Source organism: Pocillopora damicornis, chromosome 6, assembly GCF_964200805.1.
Source record: "Pocillopora damicornis chromosome 6, jaPocDami1.2, whole genome shotgun sequence".
NCBI classification, from domain to species: Eukaryota; Metazoa; Cnidaria; class Anthozoa; order Scleractinia; family Pocilloporidae; genus Pocillopora; species Pocillopora damicornis.
In genome coordinates, this window is record NC_142675.1 from 13,179,849 (window position 1) to 13,196,275 (window position 16,427).

Here is a 16,427-nt window from a genome sequence, read left to right on the forward strand (position 1 = left end):
GCTTTACCCCAGACTCTCCCTCCGCTACGTCTCTCCTTGCAGGGGAGGATAAGGTTACACGTGGGCTAGAGTATGGCGGACAGTTTACCAAACACGAAGTGTGCGATGTGTTGTGAGGACACTGCGAGATATTGCTGTCCCACATGTGCCAAAAAAACATGCAGGTAACGGATTTTGTAAAATTACGATCTGTTAGGGATACATGCATGTATACTAACTTGTTTCAAGACAAGAAATGAGTAAGATCCGTCTGAATGTAAAGAAACTTACACGAGGAAGGATTTGTTATTTTTTCGGCTAGAAACTGAATTTGTCAATAAATAGATAAAAAAATTGCTGACCTTATTCTGTGATACTTGTGGAATCACGGTTTTTACTCCACAAATACTTTAATAGTTCACTTTAAGTGCAACCAGTTATTTGTTGTGATTAACTTCTAGTCTAAGATGTGTGAAGAGTCACAAGATGAAATTTCAGTGTTCAGGAGTACGTTGTAAGACCAAGTTTATATCACTTGACAACTTCAAATGCAGTAACTTACAATCGGGTGAGTAACCTTTTTTGTCACAAAATCTTAGTGATAGGTGAAATTTTAAAATTATTTTAATTACATGTGTATGAAAATCGCTGATATCACAAAATAGGTTGTGGTGAATATTCACGTTACAAATAGTTCCAGATGGGCTTCCATGGTCATTGAGGACTATACCAAAAACAATTGCTTTTCATGAATTTTAAATAATCTTAAGACTTAACAAGGTACAACAAGGTTTGTTTTTGAATCAATCAAAACTTTCAAGTTAGCATGTCATGAAAACAAAAATAAGTTAAACAACTTATCATCCTTTATGATCATTTCTATTATCGTAATTACCGGTAAGCATTTAATGTTAGGGCCAATAAACAGTGAAATACAAACCCTGAACCACTTTCATTTGGAGAAATGAGCATGGTAAACACAGGGGTATGAGTGGTTGATAAATTAGAGAAGGGAAGTAAAAGTAAAATAGATAATCTACCCTTGCGACCAGATGCCTCTGACTGTCCAGTTTGTAGTTTGCATGTTGTATATATGTGATTCCCAGAAATTGCTAACAAATTGCTTCTGCTTTATAGACCTTGTGTTTTTGGAGGACATGGACAGACTTGTGAACTCTACAGCACATCATAGTCAAAGCAAGTTTAACAGAAGACATCAGAACTTCCAGGTGGGTGTAGTTTTGTGTTTGAAAGTTAAGTGAAGTTTCCTTGCTGTGCTGATGATACCAGGACTTCACTGAGATTGGTGTCAAGTATGCAAAAAATAATACTTCAGAGTCCATATGCATAGGCCAAACAACTTGCGTTTCATCACATACCATGAAAACAGCATTCAAAGTCCAATCAGAACATACCCAATCGTTGCACTGCATGAACATTGGGCAATTTTTCACATGCTTGAATTGTATTCCACCAATCAAATTCCATTTTGCCACATAGGACTTTGCTCAATCACGTGTCATTTTCTTGTAAACAACCTGCATTTTATCACGTATTCTAAGTGCATTGTCCAACCCCACTGAAAAAAATTCACATAGAATTAAATGCTATTGATATTGTGTTTTCCATGCAATCCTCCCACATTTAACTTTTTCCACAATTTAGAGTCACTTTAAGTTACCTTGGACTTTACCCAATTGTGTGTTAATTCCATCTAAAACAAGGTCCATTTTATCACATAATTCACACACAGAGGGTAAAGTCCAGATAGACAACAACAAATCAAGGGTCTATTAGAGGTACAACAAAGTGTCAGTTTGCTTTTCATAGTAAAATTACATGGAATTATATTTTTGAGGTAACTAACCATAGACGAATAATTTTGATTTTCTCTCTGTTGGAGGAACGGCAATAAACGTAGTCTCTTTTGCAAACAGTATTTGGTCTTGTCACAGAACATGCTCTCTCTCAAACGGGAAATAGAGGGCATGGTGTTACAAGACCAAACAACAGCTGCGAAGGAGATAACAGTAAACAATAGAGGCAGTAGATCACATAACATCTGTGTGAGTTCAGATAAATTAGGTTTCTTATGTCTTTCAGTGATATTTTCATTTTTTGAAAGTTATGCTCTTCTCAGCAACAAAATAAAAATGTTAAGTACAGAAACTGTCCCACTCAACTCACCCAGCTGAAAAAATAACTTCAGCATGCTAGGCATGCCTATGTTTATTGTTAGTAACAATAACTGGCCTTTTGACAACTTGAGTGAAGGTTGGTTTCAGATTCAAATGAAAACTGGTTTGTCTACCTAATTTTGTAGTTAACTACACAATAATGATCATTTAGTATTTTTCTTAACACTTAATCCCGTAAAAAAAAAAAAGTGCAATTTTACAAGAAATTATAAATACTGACCTCCACAGCATGCCCTTTACAAGCTACTGACTGGTAGACTTCAATGATTACATCATACAGCAGTTAAAAAGGAGGTTTTCATTTTGATAGAACTGACTTAAAAACAGAGAAAAATACTGAAAAATGTGCAAACTTGTGAAAGTCATAGGAGTGTCCTTAGACTGTGCCTCATTTCTAAATTCCTTATGTTTGGCTGTCTATGATCATAATTTTACTTCCCTAGGGCATTCAATGTAAAAAAATTTGAGTAAAACTTTATTTAGTCAAACAGATCTAGATTTAATGAGACTAGAAAAGTGATTCAATGTGTGCAGCCACCTGTTATTGTTTAGTATCAACTTATGCAGGAACAGGTTCCCTCTCAACATCAACAAGTTATGATCCCCAAACCATTTTCTGTTAATAATAGAGTGCTTTTCGATTGAGTATCATAATAATCACAACAACCAATCGCGACAAAGGAAAATATCCTAAAGAGCTTATGAAAACTCAAATTGAAAACAAGCTAACTGCCAAAAACACAGGGAAATGTAGGTAACCAAGTCATGATAAGGTTTTGTTTTGCATCTGATTGGTTGAGAGAGATCAAGAATCAGAGAACAAAGTTAAGCAAAATCAATCCCATCACTCTTCCTATTTGTCTGATTACTCTAAATTGTTTAGGTTAGGCAGCTTTGTCTTGTAGCAAAGCAACGTGGTGTGGATTTAAAGATCTTGCCAAATGGAATGTCTAGGAGGAAGGAGAATACAACAAATTTTAACAGAAAGTAAGTAACTAAGTAATATACATTACAGGCAATTTCTTTACTTGCAACAGCTCACTGGAGAGGATTGCTATTTACTGACAGATTGTTAATAATTTATTGTTCCTAGTTTTCACATTTGACCATTCACTACAGATAAGCTGTCAGTTGTGAATATGGTGGTATATAGGGCCACACTGCATGCATGCTTCCATGTGCTGCAAGCTCTGCTATAATTTTTCAGGTTTAAACTGCTCCACCCTCCACCTCATTTCTATGGTCTCATAGCAGCTAATCACTCATCAGCAACTTTGAAATTTAAAAATTCTTTCTCTCTCTTCCTATGTAGAGAAAAGTGCATAAAGTGGAGAATTCAGTGGTTATTCCCTGAAGTTGGAGTGGAATATACTGACAAATGGTTGGACTCTTAGAGATGTGTTTTAATTTCAAAACATCTAATGTCATGAACTTTCTATGTTATATAAATTATACTTTCCAGATTTGCTTGTATATCATTATAATTTTTGCCATCAAAAGCAGTCTCATGAGGTACTCCTCTCTTGTTGCTTTCTTTTTTGGTGATACAAATGGATTGCAGTGTTTCAGAGCAAGAAAGTTTAGGAGATGCCCTTAGAAAGTATATAGACCCTGAGAAAGCAGATGCTGTGTACAAACAAAGGTAGTGTACTTTAGTTGGCCAAAAGAAAGTATATAATGTGCAACTTACTACCCCACTTACACATAGCTTTGAAACAATGTTTTTTATAGATGAATCAGAACTGGTCTTCTGAAAGGTCAACAGATTTATGCTTTTGGCTGAAAGATATCTTGACTTGCAGTTCATATTTTGCACAATCCTTAGCCTCAGGGATTATCTTCCAATAAACCAAGTACTAGAAGAAGCTTATAAGTATGTTTATTCATTCAGCTATTTCACCCTGAGATATGGCCACCTGATTGTAAATCACAAAAAAGTCCAAAGATTAGTATACAAGCATTATAATTATAGTAAGCAATTTCATTGCCATCACTCTAATGTTTTATTTTAATAGTTTAAAGAAGTATTGTGAAGTTGGAACCCAAGGAGTATGTGTGTTTTTAAAAAATGAGCTTGTTCCTGGAAGAGAAATTAGGTAAAGTTAAGTTTCATGTTTAAGTTCCTTTCCAGTCACATTCAAACTTTTTGTTATTGACACAATCCTAAAATATAATAGTAAAGGATATCAATTTTAATCATATATTTCTAATTTTAATCTCTGACAAAAGTACAACCCTTATCGACTTTTCTCGAATCTCACTGCTTCCTTCTAAATGGTGAGTGTACTCAACATATTCCAATTTTCTAATTGCCAATATTGACGAAAGGAAAAGGGGTAAAAGGATTGTAGCTTAACAAAAAAGAGTTAAGTTTTTTTTCAATTGTTTTTTTTAAAGTCTAGTTTAGCTTTAAGCGTGACTTTTCATCGTGATTTTATTAGCATATTCTCGCCCTGAAAATGGTCTTCAGATATAGGAGACCTTGGCACCTTAGAGAAACCCTTTTAGCCAAGATCAGAACAAACAAGAATTTTGTATCTTGTATATTACTCAGTTTCCTTTAACTGGAAACTCTTCATCTCGCGCACGCAAACAACTTTGGTTTTTTCATTCCGGTTCGTGCCAGGTCATTCAGTTCTCAACAAAGAACAACAGTCGGTCTCACCTCATTCTCGGTCATTTGAAAGAAAAATCCGATTATATGACTTTGCATTGATCCTTTCTTCAGTAGTGAAAGACCTCAAATTTAAACTGACAAGTTTGATTTGTGTGAGAACAGTCCTGCGCGTCCATAAAAAAGCCACTGCAGCAAATTAACATCAATAAGATAGCATTTTTTCCTATCATGTAATTAATGACCGTTGTGTCCATTATCACCGTGCGAAGATCCACAGTAACTGTTGTTAAAAATAATAGGCAAAGTGAGACCTTATTTCTAACTGTATCTACTTGCCCACAAGGCACCGAGGGAAATCCTACCACAACTTTTCATTTGTACTGGAGACCATGTCCACGTTTCCTTGATTGGTCACAAATAGCGTTCCAGGTCTCCATATTGGCTTTTCGCTATCTTGGAGTAAAGGTTACTTTATTCTGATTCCTTTCCAGGTATCACCAGCTAGATATTTCACAGACTTTGAAAAGTTGTTTGAACAAGAAGACTATTATTGAATTCCCCACTTTACATGTTGTACTCCATGAGAAAACAGCAAGCTACCCCACTGGCAGTCAGCACATCGATGATGTGTGTGCGGTTTGATTTTCTACAGATACTGAACGTTGTGATGATTTCTTGTTTCCGACTTTCTTTTGTATGTTAACGTGCTCTTGAGACGAGAAGAATAAATAGTTTCCAGAAAACGCCTGTGGGTCAAATTGTGTTGCAAATAATTCCGCCAGATCGACAAGCCAGAATTAATGTTAAGACAGTATCGGAGACTCATTCCGTATTACAGTGAAGAACTTTCAAAAAAACCTGTTTGGGGCAGAGAGTATCTGCAAGTGGTTTAGGCAAGATGTTAGGTGTGAAGGTCATTCTTTATTTTCCAATAAAGGGCGATAGTGTTTTGTTGGTCTCCCACCCGTTTAGTCTTATCCATTATAATAACACCAGATCCTTCGTCAGGTTTGGTACAGACTAAGTCATCTCGACGTTTGAGATGGCTAGCACTAAAACTTTTGTCGGTGTGGGGCTGCATCTTGCGACAGTCAGTCTAAATCTAACATTTTCAAACCCCGTTATCATAATTGTGTGTACCAGCCACACGAGTAATTTTAACAGGATCACTCTATTCACAACTCTCCTCCCTTTCTGCCTGTATGACTGAACAAAAAAAAAAGGTGTGATAACGGCAGCAAAATACCGTATTGTCGCACCCACTTTCTTTATTCGTGTGAGGGAGTTTCTTTGTGAGTCATCAGGATAGGTCAAGAGGGGTGATATTCCGTGTAATGGTGATTTGATTTGGTGGTTATGACTGTTGTTTGTGGTGTGTTCTCGTTTGAGCTGGCGATTTATCGTCTTTTATCAACTTACATTGGTACCTTGTAAAACACGACTTTAGAAAGATTTAGTGAGACGGAATTGCGGTGATTTCGCCAACGAGTGATTTCGCCAACGTCACGTTCGCCAACGCCTTTGGTCGCTTAGCCAACGCGATGAGTCGCTTGGCCAACGTCCTACTGGTCACTTCGCCAACGCCAAATATCTAGTAATAACTTGGTAATAGCTTAGTAAAAAGGGTTCTTACTGATGCTTCGGATGTAATGCTGATACTTGGGTCAGAACATTTTTCAGTTAATGCTAGTTTCGCTTGGCTGACTTCCAAACAATTTGCATATTTTTGACAGATCCAGAAAAAGCCGGCGTGTGAGCACTAACATCGCGGTAACTTAAAACTGTTGGTGTTCCAAAAATGTAAAACTGAAAATTTAACTTTAAATGCGTTACGATGTGAATTAGCGAGTTACCATTTTTCAGAAACAATCAGAGTTTGTTTTCCAGCCTTCAAAACGAGTCAGAAATAAAATATAACAAGTATAATATCAACAACATTTTAATTACAATACGTACTTTTATAAATATTTACAAGTGCAAAATATTTTAGTGGAAAACCTATTTACAAAACCTTCTGATTCACAAAATATTTTCAATGCAAAACTTATTTACAAAACCTTCTGATTAAAAAAAATGCTTTAATCAAAACCTATTTACAAAACCTTCTGATTCTCAGCTTACTTCACGCTAGTTCAGTTCGTTCATGATCAGTTAGAGCGCGCTGGTCCATTCAAACACGAGCACGTCCTGAGTAGTTGAGCAGCGGTTTTCTCGTTGTTCTCATACTTCTCCCAACTTGCGAATAGTTTTGCCTGAATGTTTCTTGTTGTACGTCGTTGAATTCGTTTCAGTTTGTTGTCAGAGACCAGCCTGATTGTAATAGCTGTGAGTTTTGCCTCCCGATTAAGTAACTCAATTAAAAGGTATAGGGGCAAACCGCATTGTCCTCCAGCTCTGCGATTGAGGGCGTTATGCCAGCCTTCCAGGTCGTTATTTGTGCGGACGGGCTCCTTGTACACGCACCAGTTTCTTGGGGTGAATACTTCACTCTCAATCCACTGTCGTCGGATGTACTGGACAAGTCTCCCCAGCTGGTCGGTTTGGGCCTGCTCCTCGAGTAGGTCGAACATCGGTTGGATTTCCGGATACGGGAGGAACGGGCCCACATGGAGAAAAGATATATTTAGGTGTCCTTAAACATGGATTAATCCTGTCTTAAACTCAGGTTTAATAAGTTTAAGTTGATGTTTAAGTCACTTCTACCTAGATTTAAGTTGGACTTAAACCTGGCTTATACTATCTTAAGGCTAAAACTTAATGCAGGTTTAAGTTCACATTAAATGTGTCCAAAACATTCCTGTATGTTTAAGTACTGTTTAATTGAAGTAAACAGAGCTCAAACATTTAGTGTTGTCAAAGTACCATTTAATGCAAATTAATCTGCTCAAAATTTGTTGCTTATTTTAGTTTTGAATCAAATTTGTGAAATCAGTGAAATATTGTTTTGTTGTTTCATTACTAAACTACCACCCACCAGGTCACATATCACACTAAACAATATATGTTTCAAGTTTCTTTTATTTTAAATTCACTGGTACACATTCTTAAAGCTACTGCCTATTTGTAATTAACCCTTTAACTCCCAGGAGTGATTAAACAAGTAACTTCTCCCTAAAATATCTATACCTTATCCAGCAAAGAGATAATGAGAATTCTCAAACTTATCAGGTATAGGTCTTTGTCTTGATATCACACCAGATTCTCATAACTAAGTTACAGGGAAATATGTAGCAGCTGGAGAGGATAGTTACCAATCAGATCTTGGGAGTTAAAGGATTAAAATGTCACACATACCTAGCTTATTTATGCTTGACAGGAACAAATTTTCCCCATCATAAGTCAATAAATTTAACAATACTTGGAAGAAACTATCCCTGTGATCTAGATGACAATAATTTGTTCTAACAAAACAATTACTTCAGTTTGCCATTAAATACATGATAAATAAATGAATAAAAAGTAGAAAAAGTGTTAAGTATTTTTTCAATCATGACTCTTTGTTTATCTGCCTGACAGCCCAAAGTGGGCCAGCAGGTGCAGGCCTCTCCGACATGCCACCAACACTCCTTGGCTTAGCCATTGCCCTGGCATGGGGGGTCAGATTATTTTGGTAGGTTCTGTCTAGCCTGGCTTTTGCATTTGTCAAGCTTGTTCTTTCCCATGATAGCTTCTTAGTTACATATCTTGCCAGTTTCTTTTCTTTTTCACCAGTAATGAAATCTTCTTGCTCCTCATAATCTGATTCTTCGCTACTCATATAATCAATGTAAAGGATTTCACTATAATACTGTTTTTCTTTTGGTGTCATAGAAGCTTGTAGCATCTCATAGGATGACTGACGCCTTTCCAGTTTCTAATGGAACAAAAAGCAACAATTCAGTCATTATTTAGTTAGTGACCAGACCAAATTATATCTATGAAACATATAATTTATTGTCAAATAGAAATACTTTTCTAACTCAAAATGATATCCCACAAAAGATATAAAATATGAAAATAACAATCAGCAATAAATAGAACTCCCAGAAAAAAAATCATGCTACAAAACAGTACAAAATTAAAGCAAACCCATATTATTTGGTTAACTACCAGCAAGGTTGACTTTCCTAATTAATGTGTATTTGTACACCAGTTGTAAACATACCAGTCCAACTTACAGTGTATGACAAATTTCTGCATGGCATTGTTTCATTTTTTGTTGCTGTATATTATCCCACATTGTATTGTGTTTTCAAACTATTATTATGTTGGTACAATGCCATGCACAAATTTGCCACAGTATTAAACAACACTTGTTGTCAAACTGAATTGAAACGTTTGATTCAGAAGCCATGCTTCAGCCACACTATCTTGAAAATTTATTCTTGAATATAGGTTTAGCATGGCAAAAGCAAGACAACTTAGCTAGTCCTTACATTTAGCAAACGCCTGCTACTTTTGCACTTTTCTTTATGCTCTTCATTTTTCCCTTTTCTTATCCTCTGCTCTTTTTCTTTAGTTGTTTTGAAGTACCGATAAAACTGAGCTGTTGAGTTAAAAACAATAATTTTTATTATTATTATCGCTGCATGATATCCTAAAATTACAATACAATGACAAGTCTATGTGCATATGTAACATCAGCTTATGGATATATATTAATTAAAAGAATTAATGCTGGTAATATTGTGTTTTCCCTCTCAGTTGCTAAGTTTTCTGTCCAACATATTTCAGAAAATTTGTTTGATTTTGCACAAGGTAAATGCTTCTTGTACTAACTTGCACACAACATTAAAACTTGATTCCTGTAATGTAATACCTTCCATTTGTAAGTCAGTCCATAGGCAGCTTTCTCCTCCATGCTCTTTTTTCAATACTTCTTTCACTTTTGTAAAAATACTCTGGTTTCTCTCTGACTGTGGACTGTAATAAAAATGAGAATATTATTTTTGTTTTAAACAATAGCCAGAGGCAGTTATAATAATATTATTATTATTCAGCCAAAAAAGGAAATAATGATTTAAGTAAAGCAGTTATACAAGAGGGACAATTTTCTAATCACTGCTGGTACAGTGCAGAAGCTACATGCTTTTTACACCTTCAAACTGACATTAGGATTTCTGGTTCTTGGAGGGAATAGATTTCTCAAAACAAAAATTTGCATGTATTAATCTATCAGCAACATAATAGTTGAAATAACAGATTCTAAAAGTTTACCACCTCCTACTCCCAATTTGAATATTTTACACTGGCCCCAGACTCTAAACACTGGCCTCACAACAGATAACTAACAGTCCCTTAGAAGAAGCTGGTCAGAGAGAGATTTAGTTCTTGGTGGTAAAGTTTTAATTCTAATATCTCGCATGCCATCTCTCTTAGTGCCTTGCTATTTAAACACATCATCTTATGTATGGTAAAAAAATAACATACTCCTCATCAATGATGAAACCTTGTGTCACTTTTTTTTCTACCATCTTTTTGTAGATGAACCGAAACCGTTTCTGGAAGATAATATGGAAGAACATCATATATCAAAAGTCAATTCAAACCACAAACTTGTTTATTTCTTTAATCAGGGTCCGCAGGGTTTTTGGGTAAACAGTACACAGTGGAATTTTAAACTGGGTAAACAGTATATTTGCTAAATGCTTGCAAAATAGGCACAAGAATTCAGCACAAGGATGTCCCAACTTTGTGATAAACACTAGAACCAACATCTACACATATTGTGCTTTAAGTTAACACAGAACACGCGTGATGGCGGAATGGCGGTGTCTCTGAAGACACGTTTTATGCTTCTGATGCACCGCAACTGAAAATCTGAAACACAACTTAACGGTACTAAAGTTGAAAAAATTTATATCCTTAAAGTAATTAAAGAATATTTACCCTTAAGTCATTTGGAATCACAACATTTGATTCTCTGCGAGAGCTTTTAGAACGTTTGTTGCCTTTCTTCTTTGCCTGCCCTTCCAGACTCGCAAGTTGGTTCTTCAGCTTTGCATTTTCTTGCTGAAGGACTGCATTCGTATCTTCTAGTTTCTTTTGCCCTTCGAGAATCGAATCAATCGTTCTACTCATTCTTTCCATAAGAACAAGCTGTCTCTCTTGAACTGGATCGTTTGCAGCCATCATCCTATCGAGGAAGAATCCAAACACGTGCTCGCAACGAAACGAAACTCGACCGAGTGAACGAACGACAGTGAAAGATCAGACATCCCGCGATTATAGTTTTGGACATTTGATTGGCGTTCATGCGGTATTTGTCATGCGCATAAGGATCTCGGCCTCACTCTGGGGACGAGACATACCGCGTCCTCGATACAAACGCGCGCTTTTCAACGTTCAGTTAGAGATGTCTGGTGACGTTTGCAGTTCAGAGCTGTTCACTTCATGCTCAGAAACCCCGGTTTCCTTGTTCAGCAATAGATGCGACACTTGTGGAAAGTCTTTTGTACATTGCTCTTCTTACCGACGACATACAAGAACGCAATGCGCTTCACAATCACGAAAACGCCGTCGAAAACTTTGGATCTCCGATGGAGTTAATGTTGATGAAGAAGATGTTGGAGTTGCCCCGCTGTTGAATACTTCTCAGTGTGAAACCGAAGGTAAAATTTTCTGTTATTGTCTTTTACTATGGGAATCAAGTTACATTCGTCGGTGGTAGCAAACCTGCAAAATTATTATGAACACTGGTCATAGACTAAGAAGTTTCAGAAGAGCATTTGTTTTCATTTTGGCAAGCGTCTGTACTGTTATATAAACCATACAAATGACATAGAACACATCAGATGTAAGTTATGAGTTAATTCCAAAAGCGATCGATCATCCCTTTCTCAAGTTTAATACCCAGGGTTGCCACGGTCTTTTATCTTTAAGGTGAAACAGGGAACGTTGAAGATACTGCAAGTCCTGACTTTTTGGAACCAGACTTCATTGATGAAACAGATTGTAATGATAGCAATGAGGTACACTAATTGTTTGAACATTTGTGTTAAGCTACTTTATTTATTAATACAGGGAAAGTAGGTAAAAAATAATGCCTGATTTTCCTTCTTTGGTGCGGAATTGCCATCTACATCCTTTTTGTGACTTAATTTACTGGCTTTTTTTTTGCCTAGAAATCGCATGAGAAATTATGAAACATAATCTACTGTACTATCGGGGCTGTCACTAAGTACTAAGTGTGGGCTGGGGTTGGGAATTTTCCCCCACCATCCCAGGTTACTTTAAATTTAGACATGAAAACATTGACATTACCAGAATAAACCTGTGTAATACAGATATCTTAGGGACCAAAAGCTTTGTCTGTAATAAGGTGTCTATATTCACTGGTCAGGAACTTTCTGTAAATTAAACCAGCCAAAGGCCATTTAATAAGTGCCATATCATGAACCCTTGGCTACCAATTTTTCTACAGAGATGTATTAATTGATATTAAAAAAAATGCTTTTAAATTTTACAGGGGCATTCCTTCCATGAGATCTCAGAAAGTGAACCAGAGGATGAACCCAACCCTGAATCCTGTGAGGAAGATGATGACCTTCAAAATGTTGAGGAAAGCTCACTTCATTGGAGTGAAGAGGACCTACAAGGTCTAATGCAGGATTTAAATGAACCCATTCCAGCCCAGTTTTAATACCCTTTGTGTGTGGGACGCAAATAACTTTGAACCTAGAGCATCAAGCTACTTTTTGCCTGTTTATAGGATACACAGTCTTTTTGCTGGAGCTTATTTAACTCTTGACAATGTAAAACTCATGGCAGTTTGCCCTATTCCACGCCGTGCCACTATTTTACCAACCAGTTATTAACATCAATCTACATTCACATGTCGTTGTTGTTTTTAATATATTTAACAATAAATATTATTCCCCTTAGTGGTGGTGGATATTTAATGAGCTGTGAAGTATATACCAAACCAGTGAGATAAAAGAATTATAAATTTATATCTCAGAACACTGCGAAAAAGTTTTTCACACTTCAGCTTAAGCTGGGAAGTGGATAGCACATGCATGTACTATCCTGAGTTTGAGTAGCCAATCAGAGCATGTGAAAAACACTGTCCACTGGTTTGGTATATACTAAAATTATATGGTTTTGAAGAAATGTACCTTATTTGCTCAGGTTAGTCAAATTCCCTGTGCAACCACCTTCCTTTAGTGAAACAGTTTCCAACACAAGAAATCAAGTCTCTTGTTCACAATCAACAAACACAGTTTCATTCCCCAAAGAATTGAAAAAGCAATAAAATCAGTAGCGTGAAATATTGTGGCTTTACTAAATACATAATATTAATATTAATCTATGATTAATTCATTGAAGGTTGTTGGAGGCTGCTCTCGCGTGGTTTCTGGTTCTGGTGAGAGATTATGTCAATAAAGTAGACTTGGTGTACACCAAAAGATTTGATGTGTTTTTAAGGTCCTTAAACACGGCATAAATATTATGATAAATTTAATGTTGTATTTAAGGCTCCTTTAACTAGACCTTAAATCTCCCCAATAGGTTTAACGTTAGATTTAAGGTGGTTTAAAGTAACCCTAAATCTTTCATAGGATTTAAGTACGGTTAAAATGACTTAAACATAGCTTAAATCTCAATGTCGATTTAATTTGCATTTAAGAATGCTTAAACCTCGCCTAAACAAAGGTACATTTTTAAGTCATGTTTAAGTTTAGTAAACATGGCTTAAATTTGTCTTTGCGTTTAATAGTTGTTTAATTTTACTTAAATGACACTAAAATTTGGCATTTTACCCAGTGGGGAGGGCCATTAGCTTCCTGATGTACTTGTAAACGGAATCGTCGTCCATGTACGCCCTTTGGAGGCCAAGCTCTTGTACCTTAAAGTAAAAAATGGTAAAAAAGGTGTAAATAAAGTGCAGTAAAAACCCGCGACCCGCATTTTAGACGATAATGGATTTTAAGTAAGTTCATTTTAAGTAAGTTCATTGTCAGATGATATAAGAAACTAAATAACATTGGTCACGGTCCAGTTTTGGTCAGTGTAATGCCTGAAAATTTAGTGTTGTAGTTAAATTTAGTTGTTTACTGGATGTAATTTGCCAAGAAAAAAAAACACGCAATACACACCTTCCTCCAGACGGCCTGTGTCCAGTGAAAGACACATCCCTGAATTTTTACAGTGGGGAGCACTTCTCTGATGGCCGACCAAATTGCCTTTTCAAAGTCGACAGTGACCTTCCTGACTGAGAGCTGGGGCATAAGGTGAACTAGATTCTGGAGCACCTGGAAATAAAAGAACAACCCAGTAAGTCATTTTTCTTACAATCATTCTGAAATTCAGAAGAAATTCAATGTGTGTAGAAAGCGTAAAAAGAAAATGTTATTGATGTGTTTTTTTCCAATATGAATTTTCAAAGTGGTTAGTTATCTTCTCTTATATACTTCAGATTTAATATGTCAGAATAGAGAAAACAAGATCAAGGCGAAAAAGCGGCAGAAAGTGGCCACGCGAAAAAGAAAATGGGGACTGATCCTTCTCTATGGCAATAAATGTTAACATACCTTTTTATAGTCCTTTGCCTTCTTGCTGGACATCAGTACATAAGCCAGTGGTACTTGCTTGGCGTACTCCCCTGATCGGACAAACGCGTTTACCGTCAACAGCTGCTTGAACGGGTGGCGAACAAGCTTAAAGGTTCCGTCAACGTACCATGTCTTAGCACGGGCGAGAATGGTGAGTTGCTCCTGTCTTGCAAATAGTAGGTGGCGCCTATCCTTTACTTCGATGTCAGCACGGAGGAAGCCGTCAGGGATACAGTCATCAACCAACTCAAAGTCAAGATCTCTTGGGTGTTCTGGACGTAGTTTCTGGCGTAGACGGTTGGCTGCTCGCGCGATGTACTCAGGTTTGGGTAGGGCTGCGCACGGGGCTTCAGCGAGCTCTTCCAGCAGGACCTATCAATAACAATAACATTAACACTTAGTTGACTACACTCTTTTTTTTTCTTTCAAGAACGTCTAATTTTTGGGGTTGATGCTGCTGAACTGCTCATTATTACAAACTGAATGTTCTTAATGAATGTTCTTAATACGTTACTAGAAGTTTGGACAATCTCAGCCTCAACGTTCTTACAAAAAAGGTTCTTATAAAAAAAAGAGTGTATTTCATTATGAGTTAACTTAAAAACTCTTGCTATTTATTTAAATACTGGAAGTATAATTTTAGATTGATTTATTCTAAGATTGTGTTTTTGCCTTCAACTTCGTGATCAATCACGCAGAAACCCAAGAAAAAATTCGACAATATCCAGTTATATGAAAATAAACTTAACTTGAAACGCCAGCAATACAATCATTAACATACCTCATTGTCTATTGCTGAAGCCGGCCTGAATTTGTGCTCAAGAGCTTTGGACTTTACAGAGGAAATTATTTTTAGTGCCGTAATAGCTCCCATCTCCACAGAATGGTTGTGGGCGCTCTTCCCTGCTTGGAAGGTTCCATCACGCTCCGTCACTGAAGCCTTGCACGGATTTCCCTTTGGGTGCATCGTACACTGCCAGTAGGTTGCGTAGGGACGCTTAGAGTGGACGTTGTAGGTGAACCCAAGGCTGTCGACGAGACTGGTTTTTCCACGACTCGTGCCGTTCTCGACTAAGGTGAACGTGACTGGCTCCGCAACTATCGGTGGTTCTTCAGGAACTGGTTCCAAGATGGACGGTTCTTCGTCCGGTTTATGCGGCTCTGAAGACGTGTCATTGCTGAGAGAATCCATGTCCTCTTCCATGTCCTCGACTCGGGTGCTCTCTGCATCAGACTGATCTGCATAGGACTCGCACACCGCGCACTGCCAGTCGATTCCTTTTCCGTCACGAACAGCGGCCCGGTAAAGCTCTTGCGATATACCTTTTGAATCAAAGTAAAAATCTAATTAGGCCAAGTAAAAAAAAAGAAATGTTTCTCGTCCAGATTTTTATATAAAAAAGAGAGAGCGTAATAGTTTGAGTTTTTTTGTTACTTTTAGGAGATGTTTTCTGTTAGGTGTAAGATAAGCAACAACAGTTGTATAAAAGAGAAATTAGATCCTCCATCAACTTATAATCCTGGCCCAGGTCTCTACTTTTTAGAGTATCAGAGTATATATAAGTAAATATACCTTACCGGTGTTACACATTCGATGGTTCCAGCGAAAACATCCATCGCACTGAACCGCTTGCTGCCGAGGCCGTACCAGTTCGTGACAAACAATACAGTTTAAAATCTGCGCAGTAGCCATCCTGATATTAATAGTATTCCGAGATAAAGGTTTCCGAGATGATTCGTTATGAGTCGTAGACTGTCGTAATCGTATGATTGAAATGAACATTCTTCGCATGCCAGTGTGCTTTATACACTTCGAAGGATCGAAATATCATACCAGTTAGTTTCAAGCAATTGGATTGGTTTATTTAGAACAATAGGGTAAAATTAACAAGTTTTAATACAATGAGTTTACGCGTCATATGGTAATATACAAGCGTGTGTTTCTTGTAATACTTATATACTCTTGATCGAAGTTATAATATGCGCTGGAGTTATAGAATTAGTAGTAGTAGTAGTCTACAGTTTATTTATATAAATCTCTCAAAGGCAATTATATAAATCTCTGTTATCGACAAATAAACCTTAAAGAAGAACTTAAGG

At 36.9% G+C, this 16,427-nt stretch overlaps 5 protein-coding genes across 6 annotated transcripts; 2 read left to right on the forward strand and 3 right to left on the reverse strand.

Moving 5' to 3' along the window:
- Positions 1-23: 23 nt before the first annotated feature.
- Positions 24-5,537, forward strand: LOC113685536 (box C/D snoRNA protein 1). Of its 2 annotated transcripts, XM_027203051.2 has the most exons (8): positions 24-164; positions 441-547; positions 1,117-1,208; positions 3,061-3,164; positions 3,490-3,558; positions 3,739-3,819; positions 4,193-4,273; positions 5,286-5,537. In XM_027203051.2, the coding sequence occupies exons 1-8, from the start codon at positions 73-75 to the stop codon at positions 5,434-5,436; spliced, it is 777 nt and encodes a 258-aa protein (XP_027058852.2). In that variant the 5' UTR covers positions 24-72; the 3' UTR covers positions 5,437-5,537. The 2 variants fall into 2 exon arrangements, with proteins under 2 accessions (XP_027058852.2, XP_027058853.2); XM_027203052.2 differs by lacking the exon at positions 3,739-3,819.
- A 1,187-nt stretch (positions 5,538-6,724) lies between these two features.
- On the reverse strand, positions 6,725-14,483 carry LOC149044062 (uncharacterized). Its single transcript, XM_089209193.1, has 4 exons — positions 14,307-14,483; positions 13,872-14,027; positions 13,545-13,621; positions 6,725-7,395 (listed from the first exon to the last, which is right to left on the reverse strand). Exons 1-4 carry the CDS (start codon positions 14,337-14,339, stop codon positions 6,942-6,944), a joined length of 720 nt encoding a protein of 239 aa, XP_089065319.1. The 5' UTR covers positions 14,340-14,483; the 3' UTR covers positions 6,725-6,941.
- LOC149044063 (uncharacterized) lies at positions 8,137-11,057 on the reverse strand. The gene is made up of 5 exons (XM_089209192.1): positions 10,663-11,057; positions 10,204-10,274; positions 9,593-9,696; positions 9,210-9,319; positions 8,137-8,647 (listed from the first exon to the last, which is right to left on the reverse strand). Exons 1-5 carry the CDS (start codon positions 10,906-10,908, stop codon positions 8,282-8,284), a joined length of 897 nt encoding a protein of 298 aa, XP_089065318.1. The 5' UTR covers positions 10,909-11,057; the 3' UTR covers positions 8,137-8,281.
- Positions 10,967-12,415, forward strand: LOC113680376 (uncharacterized). Its single transcript, XM_089209970.1, has 3 exons — positions 10,967-11,384; positions 11,656-11,744; positions 12,242-12,415. Exons 1-3 carry the CDS (start codon positions 11,042-11,044, stop codon positions 12,413-12,415), a joined length of 606 nt encoding a protein of 201 aa, XP_089066096.1. The 5' UTR covers positions 10,967-11,041.
- LOC149044064 (uncharacterized) lies at positions 14,339-16,238 on the reverse strand. The gene is made up of 4 exons (XM_089210829.1): positions 15,906-16,238; positions 15,109-15,650; positions 14,526-14,699; positions 14,339-14,377 (listed from the first exon to the last, which is right to left on the reverse strand). The coding sequence occupies exons 1-4, from the start codon at positions 16,117-16,119 to the stop codon at positions 14,339-14,341; spliced, it is 969 nt and encodes a 322-aa protein (XP_089066955.1). The 5' UTR covers positions 16,120-16,238.
- Positions 16,239-16,427: the final 189 nt, after the last annotated feature.